Source organism: Salvelinus sp. IW2-2015, linkage group LG5 (assembly GCF_002910315.2).
Source record: "Salvelinus sp. IW2-2015 linkage group LG5, ASM291031v2, whole genome shotgun sequence".
Taxonomy (NCBI): Eukaryota; Metazoa; Chordata; class Actinopteri; order Salmoniformes; family Salmonidae; genus Salvelinus; species Salvelinus sp. IW2-2015.
The window spans coordinates 1,287,738-1,301,300 of record NC_036844.1 but is presented as its reverse complement, the minus strand read 5'-3'; the positions used below and the strand labels follow the sequence as shown (position 1 = coordinate 1,301,300).

Sequence of the window (13,563 nt, the reverse complement as noted above, 5' to 3'; positions counted from 1 at the left end):
GGCTGTTTCTCGGCCTGAGAACCTTCTAGAGCCACATAACTCACCCTGTTAGAAGGAAACACCCTGTTTTCACTGTTAAGGGTTAATTCCACACGGTCAAGGTTAGGCTTGCACAGATCGGGAGGACCTTAGGAACGTTCCTGTGGTTGGATTGTGTTTCTAGCCTCAACGGTTCTGCCGCTGTCACCCAAAAGCACCTCAAATTTAGGTCAGGCTTCATTTTGGGCCTACTTTTTTGAACGGTTTCTGCGGTCAGACCAAGCGAGCTACGGTCAAGTGGGGCATCTCGTTGAACTCGGCACGGCCTAGAGACTATGGTGATGCCGTTTTTTTCTCTTTCTTTGATGATTTAAGCCTCCCCATTTTGGGATTTCAGCCCTATTTGATGGTAAAGTTCACATTTCCCCTTTAGGATATGATGGGGACCATTCAATATTTTCGTGTTGATATCTGTAGAGGTACAGGTTACCCTGAACATGTGGCAAAAGGAATTTTGAAAATGACTTGCACTGAAGTAGAGTTAGAGCATAAATAACCTGTAAACCCATGCTATCTTTAGGGAGAAACTCGTGTTGTGTCTTTACTCTGGATTAAATTATATGACATGCTATTTTATCAAATCAATTCTCTGTAATTAATATTACCTGATTGAACTAATCATGTAAATGTAATTAACTAGGAAGTCGGGGCACCACGGAATAATGTTTATAGAGCTGTTGTCTTCTGAATAAACTCTTAAAGACCTGGTAATCTTTTATATCAATAGCAGTCAATTATTAATCGTCACCTTATTGAGTCTCATCTGAACGTCGTAAAATTCTTGGTTATCTTCACAAACCCTGGCTAACAAGTTGAATCAGCAACACAACAGTTTGTTTAATTATTTATTTACTAAATACCTAAATAATCACACAGAATTACATATACACAGGATGGATCATACATTGATTACTAATCATGTCATAGAAGAAAACGTCCCTAGTGGACGAAACCGATATGACAGCTGGTTACACAAAGAAAGGGGGTTGGGTTTGAATGAAATAGCGGGAAGACTGAGGAACAAAAGGATTGGGTCTCGAACCTTATGAAGGTTCGATATGAAATACTATTTGCACGGTCGCTGCGGTCAGACCGAGCGAGCTACGGTCAAGTGGGGCACCTCGTTGAACTCGGCACGGCCTAGAGACTACGGTGATGCCATTTGCCAACCCTCTGTGTGGATTTCAGCCTGTCCATTTGGTGTATCACTGTTTAAACTTATTGGAAATGGACAAAAGTCAGCCATCTAGTCAGCGTCCATCAGTCAATAAGATATCATTCTGACACCAAACTGATACATACTGACACCAAACCCACGTTGTCCAACTCTTTTAGAAGCCAACTATCAAAATTCACAGCGCCTTCTGTTAAAACCATTAAAACAAATTCAACACGTAGTTACGTTCTAGCTGCGGGTCCAGTTCTTACATTATGTGTAGGCCTAGCTTAGGCGACCACGAATCCCGAGTTTCGGCTCGATAGGTCATTCGGAGCTCGAGCAGCGACCTTAATTAGTGCTGAAAATTAACTTTTTCCGGCCATTGCTACGGGGTTCCTGAAAGAGCTTTCGGACAAACGTTAGGGTCCGTCTCTATGGGCTGAGGCAGTTTCAATGCACCTAGTTGTGTGATTCTGGGACTTTTCTAAATGTCGTTATTTTCACGACGTTCAAAATTAAGTGAAGTTATTGCAAATGGACAAGGCTTTTTCTCGGCCTGAGAACCTTCTAGAGCCACATAACTCACCGTGCACTACCGACCACATTGAGTGTGTGTGTGAGTACAGAAAATCACAGAAATAACGTAGAGCTCCGAAACCAGCCTTAATGGATTCGCCTAAACACGCCGCAACTGGATCTATAACTTTTTTGGGGGAAAAACACATTTGTTTAATCTGGTTCTATTTTTCCTTACACCATAGGATTATGTACTTTGACGTGAAGAGGTCAAATTAGCGCTATATTACCGCTTTCGACCTTTAATCCCAGAAAATGGGCATTAACTCAAAGAGCGTTGAGGCCTCGACGCCATCTTGTTTTTGGGCTAAAAGTACATTTGGCCAAACCTGTGCTCACCGAGTTTCGTCTTCGAAGTCTTTTCCATTTACGAGAAACGGCCATGTCCATTTGGGGATGTTTTGTCCATTTGCAATAAGCAGCCAGTCTCCATCTGGTGGAATTTTCCAGTGCAGCTAAAAATTGTCCAAAAAGTAAAAAATGTGTAAAGTGGAAACCAAATGTCCGAGATACTTTATTTGATGACTTCCCGGAAGACCGGGCCCTGGGGGACGACCTGAGGCCGTCTGCCTATTTTAATAACACCCGCGGACGTCTAGTGAAGGGACCGTACATTTGCAATATGGAGATCCTCATCAACAATACGGGAAATGCCACTTGAGTCCCTTATGTAGAAAAGTATTCAGACCCCTTGACTTTTTCCACATTTTGTTACGTTACAGTCATATTCTAAAATGAATTACATTGTTTTTCCCCATAGCAATCTACACACAATACCCCTTAATGACAAAGCAAAAACTGCTTTTTCGTAATTTTAGCAAATGTATTCATAAGTATTCACACCCTTTACTCAGTAATTTGTTGAAACACCTTTAGCAGCGATTGCAGCCTTGAGTCTTCAAATCAAATGTTATTGGTCACATACACATATTTAGCAGATGTTATTGTGGGTGAAGGGAAAAGCTTGTGTTCCTAATTCCAACAGTGCAGTAATATCGAACAATACACAAAAATATAAAGTAAAAGAATGGAGTTAAGAAATATATAAATATTAGGACAAGCCATGTCAGAGTGGCATTGACTAAAATAGAGTATATACAGTTTACATACACTTAGGTTGGAGTCATTAAAACTCGTTTTTCAACCACTCCACAAATTTCTTGTTACCAAACTATGGTTTTGGCAAGTTGGTTAGGACATCTACTTTGTGCTTGACACAAGTAATTTTTCCAACAGTTGTTTACTAACAGATTATTTCACTTATAATTCACTGTATCACAATTCCAGTGTGTCAGAAGTTTACATACACTAAGATGACTGTGCCTTTAAACAGCTTGGAAAATTCCAGAAAACAGGTACAAAAGTATCTATATCCTCAGTAAATTGAGTCCTATATCGACGTAACCTGAAAGGCCGCTCAGCAAGGAAGAAGCCACTGCTCCAAAACCTCCATAAAAAAGCCAGACTAAGGTTTGCAACAGCACATGGGGACAAAGATCGTACCTTTTGGAGAAATGTCCTCTGGTCTGATGAAACAAAAATAGAACTGTTTGGCCATAATGACCATTGTTATGTTTGGAGGAAAAAGGGGGAGGCTTGCAAGCCAAAGAACACCATCCCAACTGTGAAGCATGGGGGTGGCAGCATCATGTTGTGGGAGTGCTTTGCTGCAGGAGGGACTGGTGCACTTCACAAAATAGATGACATCATGAGGAAAGAAAATTATGTGGATATATTGAAGCAACATCTCAAGACATCAGTCAGTAAGTTATAGCTTTGTCGCAAATGGGTCTTCCAAATGGACAATGACCCCAAGCACACTTCCAAAGTTGTGGCAAAATGGCTTAAGGACAACAAAGTCAAGGTATTGAAGTGGCCATCACAAAGCCCTGACCTCAATCCTATAGGAAATGTGTGGGCAGAACTGAAAAAGCATGTGTGATCAAGGAGGCCTACAAACCTGACTCAGTTACACCAGCTCTGTCAGGAGGAATGGGCCAAAATTCACCCAACATATTGTGGGAAGCTTGTGGAAGGCTACCCAAAACGTTTGACCCAGTTAAACAATTTAAAGGCAATGCTACCAAATACTAATTGAGTGTATGTAAACTTCTGACCCACTGGGAATGTGATGAAATAAATAAAAGCTGAAATAAATCATTCTCTCAACTATTATTCTGACATTTCACATTCTTAAAATAAAGTGGTGATCCTAACTGACCTGATGTCAGGAATTGTATTTGGCTAAGGTGTATGTAAACTTCCGACTTCAACTGTACATATGAAATGAGAAAAGCAGTATGTAAACATTTTTAAAGTTACCAGTGATTCAATGTCTATATAGAGCAGCAGCCTCGACGGTGCATGGTTGAGTAACTGGGTGGTAGCCAGCTAGTGATGGCTATTTAACAGTCTGAAGGCCTTGAGATAGAAGCTGTTTTTCAGTCTGTCCCAGCTTTGATGCACCTGTACTCGCCTTCTGGATGGTAACGGGTGAACAGGCAGTGGCTCGGGTGGTTGATGTCCTTGATGATCTTTTTGGCCTTCCTGTGTCAACGGCTGCTGTAGGTGACCTGGACGGCAGGCAGTGTGCCCCTGGTGAAGCGTTGGGCAGACCGCACTACACTCTGGAGAGCCCTGCGGTTGTGGGCAGTGCAGTTGCTGTATCAGGCGGTGATACAGCCCAACAGGATGCGCTCAATTGTGCGTCTGTAAAAGTTTGTGAGGGTCTTAGGGGCCAAGCCAAATTTCTTCAGCCTTGGGTATGACGCTACAAGCTTGTCACACCTTTATTTGGGGAGTTTCTCCCATTATTCTCTGAAGATCTTCTCAAGCTCTGTCAGGTTGGGTGGGGAGCGTCGGTGCACAGCCATTTTCAGGTCATTCTTTTCAATCGGTTTCAGGCCTGGACTCTGGCTGGGCCACTCAAGGACATTTAGAGACGTGTCCCGAAGCCACTCCTGCATTCTCTTTGCTGTGGTCTTAGGGTCGTTGTCCTGTTGGAAGTTGAACCTTAGACCCAGAGCCTGAGCACTCTGGAGCAGCTTTCCATTGAGGATCTCGCTCTACTTTTCTCGGTTCATCTTTCCCTCGATCCTGACAAGTCTGGCAGTCCTTGCTGGTGAAACACATCCCCGAAGCATGATGATGCTGCCACCACCATGCGTCACCGTAGGGATGGTGCCAGGTTTCCTCCAGACATGTCGCTTGGCATTCAGGCCAAAGAGTTCGATCTTGGTTTCATCAGACCAGGGAATCTTTAATATTTTTGAAAAAGGATAATGTACACATTTACCACATTTAAAACAATCCATCAATTATATAATATATACAGTGCCTTCTGAAAGTATTCACACCCATTGACTTTTTCCACATTTTATTGTGTTACAACTAGAGGTCGACCAATTATGATTTTTCAACGCTGATACCGATAACGATTATTGGAGGACCAAAAAAAGCCGATACCGATTAATCGGCTGATTTAATATATATATATATTTTTTAATATATTTGTAATAATGACAATTAAAACAATACTGAATGATCACTTATTTTAACTTAATATAATGCATCAATAAAATCAATTTAGCCTCAAATAAATAATGAAACATGTTCAATTTGGTTTAAATAATGCAAAAACAAAGTGTTGGAGAAGAAAGTAAAAGTGCAATATGTGCCATGTAAAAAAGCTAACGTTTAAGTTCCTTGCTCAGAACATGAGAACATATGAAAGCTGGTGGTTCCTTTTAACATTCAATATTCCCAGATAAGAAGTTATAGGTTGTAGTTATTATAGGAATTATAGGACTATTTCTCTCTATACCATTTGTATTTCATATACCTTTGACTATTGGATGTTCTTATAGGCACTTTAGTATTGCCAGTGTAACAGTATAGCTTCCGTCCCTCTCCTCGCCCCTACCTGGGGCCTTTGGTCATTAATATGGTCGAATCCGGAAACTATAATTTTGAAAAGAAACGTTTATTCTTTCAGTGAAATATGGAACCGTTCCGTATTTTATCTAACGGGTGGCATCCCTAAGTCTGAATATTGCTGTTACATTGTACAACCTTCAATGTTGTCATAATTATGTACAAATCTGGCAAATTAATTACGGTCTTTGTTAGGAATAAATGGACTTCACACAGTTCGCAACGAGCCAGGCGGCCCAAGCTGCTGCATATACCCTGACTGAATGCACGGAACGCAAGAGAAGTGACACCATTTCCCTAATTATAAGAAATTCATGTTAGCAGGCAATATTAACTAAATATGCAGGTTTAAAAATATATACTTGTGTATTGATTTTAAAGAAAGGCATTGATGTTTATGGTTAGGTTTGGTGCAACAACAGTGCTAAATCATCACCCGTTTGGCGAAGTACGCTGTGATTCGATGAGAAATTAACAGGCACCGCATCGATTATATGCAACGCAGGAACCGCTAGATAAACTAGTAATATCATCAACCATGTGTAGTTAACTAGTGATTATGTGAAGATTGATTGTTTTTTATAAGTTTAATTCTAGCTAACAACTTACCTTGGCTTCTTGCTGCCCTCGTGTAACAGGTAGTCAGCCTGCCACGCAGGCTCCTCGTGGAGTGCAATGTAAGGCAGGTGGTTAGAGCGTTGGACTAGTAACCGGAAGGTTGCAAAAACAAATCCCTGAGCTGACAAGGTAAAAATCTGTCGTTCTGCCCCTGAACAAGGCAGTTAACCCACTGTTCCTAGGCCGTCATTGAAAATAAGAATGTGTTCTTAACTGACTTGCCTAGTTAAATAAAGGTGTAAAAAAAACAACAACAAAAAATCAATTCTGAATTATTTTTCTGAATTAACACTTACCTGGCTTTCTCCCTCCCTTTTTTCTGTTCAGATCCTTTGAACCCATCTTGCGCCTGCTGCCCCAGAGCGTCGCCCCAGTCAGTCAGCACTGGGCCACGTGGGCACTCTTCAACCTGGTGTCGGTCTACCGTGAGTATTGATACAAAGACTGATCCCACTTCTGACACCAGTAAGCAAGTTGCTGGGTAAACTTGCTTATTGGTGTCAGTGGTGGGATCCGTCTTTGCCTCACTGTATCAATTTGACAGACCTCTGGCCTGGGGTCAGTTATTTCTTTATATTGTTATATTATTAATCAAATAAGTGTGGATTGACTTTTGGAGTATTTATTTTAAGAGAATACAGCCCAGTTCCCACACTTTGTCACTCATCAGGGAAATCTGTCTGCTTTCGAGAAATGTTTTTCTCCCTTATTTTCTTCCTCTCTTCCCTCAGCGAGTAAGTACTGCCCTCTGCTGATAAAAGAAGGAGGGATTGTTCTCCTGGAGAAGGTGCTCGAGCTCCAGACATCACATGAAGAGACCAAGGACATGGCGCGGTATGAACTCACCTATTAACCCATCCAAATGTTATAACCATTGCGCTATTTATGGAGGGGTTGTTGATCAATTTGGGCTCTATTACATTGCATTTACTTTCATTTCAAGCAATGAGTTGACATTTTGTTCATACATTGAGGACTTCCATTATCCCCCCTAATGAAAATGCTGAAGCCTCCCTCTCTCTGTTTCAGGAAGGTGATGGAGCAGTGTGAGAACTTCAAAGAAGGCCCCATGGAAACGACGAGGTAGACAACGGCCAACAGAGGACAACGGCCAACAGACGACGACGTCAGGGGAGCAGTACCGCTAGACGAACAAAAAAGGCAAAACTTCATAGGAACCCTTCACTATCTTCTCACCACAAGTGTCAATTGTGTGCATCAATTTACTGTAGAGCAGAGCAACTGTTCTTTGCCTCTCAGCCAGGCTTTCTGGACAGAACCTTGTTATGCGACACTATTAGGAAGTTGAGATGTGGTGCACCGAGTTTGTGTGTCTGTGTGTGTGTTTGCGTGTGTGTGTGTGTTATTTGTGTTGCACATGATAAGCATAATTTGTATGATGTATTTGTGTTCATTTATTGATTTGTTTTGCTTTTTGGTGTGCGCGCTTGTCCTCGTTTGGGTGTGAGTGTGTTTGCGTGTGTAATGAGTGTGTGTAATAAGAGTGTGTGTGTGTGTGTGTGTGTGTGTGGAAGGACGTATGTGTGTTATAATAAGGATCAAAACACCAGGGAGATGTTTGCCTCTGAAAAATAGGAAACAAAAATGGAGGTTGTTATGGTATTTTTCCCACCTTAGTCTGTTATATTGGGTCTCGTGAGAGGCAGTGTGATGTATAAGCTTAATTTCCAACACAGTGCCGTCAACACCCATCATGCTCCTTCTCAGAATTCTCAGTCCACAGCCATTTCTGATGCAGAAATTTCAAATGGATGACGCCATGAGGTGTGGACGGTCGATTAGTTTTATCCCAAACAGCACTGATCTGTGGACAGTTGTTATTGAGCAGTGAAGTTGCCATGTCTGTGGATGCATCTCTATCCCACACTGATCGAGAGCGTAACCGTGGAGGTGTGTAGCCGTGACAATGACACCCAGTAGAAGTCTTCCTAGATCCTGTGGCATGGGGAAGGACTTTTTGTTTTTCGTTGTACGTATTTGGAGTTACCATCTGTCCCATCATTGTTTGTCAGTTTTTTTGTTATATGATTATAAACATTCCTATGATTTAATCTGTAAATCTAGGCTTTGTTCCCCATTCCTTACATATATAACCCACAAAGAAGCTGAATGATGAGAAACAAATCAGGAAGGACTATACTGTTAGGGCTTTTGGAATCTCAACAAAAAAATGCCCATGTTCTTAAATGTTAAGGAAAATCTGAAGGTGGATGATTTTAACTTTGTGTCTTTCATGTATGTGGATACAATGCCTTCAACCATAAAGTCTTAGCGTCATATATTTAGATTTGACACATTTAGGAAAGCCTGTATCTCATTTCTGAACATTTAGTTGCCATGTAAGAAATCTTTAGCCTAACATTTGCACATGATTTGGTAAGGTAGTCGAGTGATGCAGTGGTATACTTGGTCTCCAAAAGCCAACAACAAATGTGAAGATTAGTTCATAAAATGCTGACCTCAGATTTTTACGCAACATTAATTCAAGAATTCATGCTGTATTGTAACATTCAGTGGGGTCGGAAATTATTGACACCCTTGATAAAGATGAGCAAAAATGACTGTAAAATAAATAATAAAAATACTGAGCTATATTTTATGCTAAAAAAAGGGAAATTATATTTTATACCAATACAATTACTCAGAGAAATAGATATTGTTTAAAACAAGTAATACTTTTTTTTCTCAAAGGTAGGGGTCAAGATTAACACCCCTGTTTTCAATACCTTGCGAGGATAACGGCACAGAGACTTTTTCAAAAATGTTTTATGAGTTAGAGAACACAATGGGAGGGATCTTATCCCCATCCTAAATACAGAATCCTTCCAGATCCTGGATATCCTTCGTCTGCGCTGATGGACTGCCCTCTTCAATGCAAACCACAGGTTTTCAATGGGTTTCAAGTCCAGAGACTGAGGTAGCTATTCCAAAATGTTGATTTTGAGGGCAATTAACAATTTCTTTGTGGATTTTGATGTCTTGCTGGAAGTTCCACTTGCGGCCATCTTAAAATGGATGACATCCATGGGTCTTTGTTCAGAACTAATCGCTAATTTCCCCATACAGACCTTGATGTCAGTAGAGATAAATAGCTTATCATTAGAAGGAATATGTTCCACACTACACTTACTCTTCATAGATTGATCATTAGTTGGATTATTATTTTGATATTTCACATGAAGTCCCAACACATTCAAACATGGATTTTTCCTTCGCTTCTTGAACAGAAATCCCCTCTGGTCCACTAGATATAGAATTCATTAATCTTTGCTTTTCCATGTACATTGTCTTAATACTTTTTCATGTGATTTTGTATGTTTGTATAGTGCATTAGGAAAGTATTCATACCCCTTGAATTTTTCCACATTTTGTTACGTTACAGCCTTATTCTAAAATTGATAAAATACTTTTTTCCTCTCATCAATCGACACACACTACCCCATAATGACAAAGCAAAAACAGGTTTTTAGAAATTGTTGCAAATTTATTTAACATCAAAAATAAAATACCTTATTTACATAAGTATTCGGCCCCTTTGCTATGAGACTCAAAATTGAGCTCAGGTGCATCCTGTTTCCAATTATCATCCTTGAGATGTTTCTACAACTTGATTGAGTCCACCTGTGGTAAATTCAATTGATTGGATGCGATTTGGAAAGGCACACACCTGTCTATATAAGGTATTGTGTGTAGTTTGATGAGGTGGAAAAGAACAATTGAATCCATTTTTGAATAAGGCTGTAAAGATTTTTTTTTTTGGGGGGGGGGTATTGGGGTCTGAATACTTTCCGAATGCACTGTATGCCTCGTTCAACCATATTTATATTGTTATTTTACAATTATGGCGGGAGGTTATTTCCAAATGGGAGGCTGAATTGGGCAAGGCCTGTAGAAATGGAAAACATATTATTGTTGTTAGAACCTCACTTCATAAGAATTTTGCTGATGTTGGATTCTCTAATATTCAATAAATGGGTAGAGTTACATAGCACCAAAGGGAGGATGGGTCTTGGTTGATTTGTGTAGGTCTTTCAGGCTCTTTAGCACTTAATGAACATATCACATACTGTACAGTAAGTTAATAAAAAGGAGACAATTCAGTTGTAAATGTGAGGCATATGAGGAAAATGTAGGTAACCCTTATTTGACATCACTCTAAGTCTTCATAAGAGCTATGTATTCAGAAAAATTTTGAAATTAGGGCTATATTATGTTCAGTGCCTTCAGAAAGTTTTCACACCCCTTGACTTTTTCCACATTTTGTTGTTTCAAAGTGGGATTAAAATGGATTTAATTGTAATGTTTTTTGTCAACGATCTACACAAAATACGAATGTCCAAGCAAAGTGAAAAGAAATTCAATAAAATAAATAATTATGGAAAATTGGTTAGATAAGTGTTCAACCCCCAGAGTCAATACATGTTAGAATCACCTTTGGCAGCGATTACAGCTGTGAGTCTTTCTGGGTAAAAGGCTCTGCATGGTCAAGCCGATGACTGCAATGCGGCCTCCACAGAAGTCATGGCATTCATACTTCTCGCGCTTCTGGGAGCTGTCAAATGCATCCAATAAATAGCTCTGCACCGCACCACTCAGTGCTTCAGGGTTCACATACAGTGCCTTCGGGAAGTATTCAGACCCCTTGACTTTTTCCACATTTTGTTAAGTTGCAGCCTTATTCAAAAATGTATTCAATAATTTTTTCCCTCAACAATCTACACACAATTCCCCATAATGACAAAGCAAAAACAGGTTTTTAGAAATGTTTGCTAATTTATTAACATTTACATTTTTGTCATTTAGCAGACGCTCTTATCCAGAGCGATTTACAGTAGTGACTGCATACATTTTTGTCCTTTTTCATACTGATATTAGGTCGGTGTTAATGTTTTGTACCCTCGTCTGATTAAATTACATATATTTAGCCTACTAGTCAACCATGCATGTCTTTGCACTGATGATGAAAGAGGAGTTGTTCAGTGCGCATGATAGGGTTGACTTCCACAACCTTATATGGCAAACCATAATAGTCGAGGAATGCTCACATTTTGCTGCAGTTTGAACAGGTCTTGTACTGATATATACAGTAAACTTCAAGTCGTTGGCAAATGTCAGATCAGAGCCCAAGTTTGAGGGGATGCCCTATTGGGGTGCTGTGCATAAATATGAGGGTGCGCACAGTGGTTGTCCCCATGTATCTTTATTTCTAAACCGTTGCATTAAAACATGAGACATAATTTAAAAAGAGTAGCAGCAAGTTGTTTTGTGCACATCCAGGGAAATGCTGATGACTGTTACAGAGAGAGACACATACTGTAGCCATAAAATAATGGATGTCCCACAATGAATGAGAGATTGCACAATGAATGATGTGACATCAGTGGCGGTCGGTGCCATTTAAGATGTGGGAGGGCGACTCATTTTTAATGAGCATGTCCTTATTTCTATTACAGCATATTGGATGGCTGTCATTCCTGTTCCATTCACCCAGACATTAACCCATTGTTAATGTTGTAAATTACTATTGTAGCTGGAAACGGCATGCTGGCCTTCTAAGCAGAGTTGCAAAGAAAAAGCCATATCTCAGACTGGCCAATAAAAATAAAAGATGGGCAAAAGAACACAGACACTGGACAGAGGAACTTTGCCTAGAAGCACAGCATCCCGGAGTCGCCTGTTCACTGTTGACGTTGAGACCGGTGTTTTGTGGGTACTTTTAATGAAGCTGCCAGTTGAGGACTTGTGATGCATCTGTTTCTCAAACTAGACACTAATGTACTTGCCTTCTTTAGACTAGTTGAGTATCTGGAGCACCAGCATTTATGGGTTCGATCACAGGCTCAAAATGGCCAGAAACAAAGATCTTTCTTCTCAAACTTGCAAAGAAAAAGCCATATCTCAGACTGGCCAATAAAAAGAAAAGATTAAAATGGGCAAAATAACACAGACACTGGACAGAGGAAGATTGGGAAAAAAGTGTTATGGACAGACAAATCTAAGTTTGAGGTGTTCGGATCACAAAGAAGAACAATCGTGAGGCGCAGAAAAAATGAAAAGATGCTGGAGGAATGCTTGACACTATCTATCAAGCATGGTGGAGGCAATGTGATGTTCTGGGGGTGCTTTGGTGGTGGTAAAGTGGGAGATTTGTACAGGGTAAATAGGATCTTGAAGAAGGAATGCTATCACTCCATTTTGCAACACCATACCCTGTGGACGGCGCTTAAATGGAGCCAATTTCCTCCTACAACAGGACAATGCAATAACTATTTAGGGAAGAAGCAGTCAGCTGGTATTCTGTCTATAATGGAGTGGCCAGCAGAGTCACCGGATCTCCACCCTATTGAGCTGTTGTGGAAGCAGCTTGACCATATGGTCCGTAAGAAATGCCCATCAAGCCTCCAACTTGTGGGAGCTGATTCAGGAAGCATGGGGTGAAATCTCTTCAGATTACCTCAACAAATTGACAACTAGAATGCCAAAGGTCTGCAAGGCTGTAATTGCTGCAAATGGAAGATTCTTTGACGATTGCAAAGTTTGAAAGACACAATTATTATTTTAATTAAAAATCATTATTTATAACCTTGTCAACATCTTGACTATAATTCCTATTCATTTTGCATCTCATTACATGTATGTTTTCATGGAAAACAAGGACATGTCTAAGTGACCCCAAATCTTTGAACGGTAGTGTATATTTTCAAAGAAGCGTGGATCATCGTTATTTGGTCCGTAAAGGTTAATGAGCCATATCTGTTTATGGTCCAATAACATGTTTAAAATCATCCATCTACCTTGCGGATCTGTTTGGACAATTTGCACTTTCGGATCAAAATTACGGTTAATTAATATCATCCCCCCTTTTGAGTGTCTTTGCCCGTGGGAGAAGTATATTTCACCCCCCAGTCCTTCTTCCACACAACTTCATCTGAAATTGTTGAATGAGTTTCCTGTAAACAATATATATTATATTCCTTCTCTTTGAGCCAGGTAAATATTGTTCTTATTTTCTTATTTTCTGCTAAGCCATTACAATTGTCCAACCTGAATGGAAACTTGAAAATGTAACTTCACCAGAGCCTCTTAGAACCCTGCAGACACTTTGGGACTAGATGCATTACATGCACAGCTACCATAGATCGTCTGGCCTTCATTTTACCATACCTGCTTTATTAGCACAGATATTCTGTCACAGCGACCAACCAGACACACAACAT

General features: G+C 40.2%; 1 protein-coding gene across 4 annotated transcripts in view; it reads left to right on the top strand.

Moving 5' to 3' along the window:
* LOC111963771 (protein zer-1 homolog) overlaps positions 1-8,931 on the top strand; it is a 58,525-nt gene extending 49,594 nt beyond the window's left edge. For all 4 annotated transcript variants that reach the window (XM_023987265.3, XM_023987264.3, XM_023987267.3 and 1 more), the window contains 3 exons: positions 6,653-6,750; positions 7,057-7,159; positions 7,355-8,931. In XM_023987265.3, coding sequence (XP_023843033.1) covers positions 6,653-6,750; positions 7,057-7,159; positions 7,355-7,412 — 259 coding nt within the window. In that variant the 3' untranslated portion in view covers positions 7,413-8,931. The remainder of the gene's footprint in view (positions 1-6,652; positions 6,751-7,056; positions 7,160-7,354) is intronic.
* Positions 8,932-13,563: the final 4,632 nt, after the last annotated feature.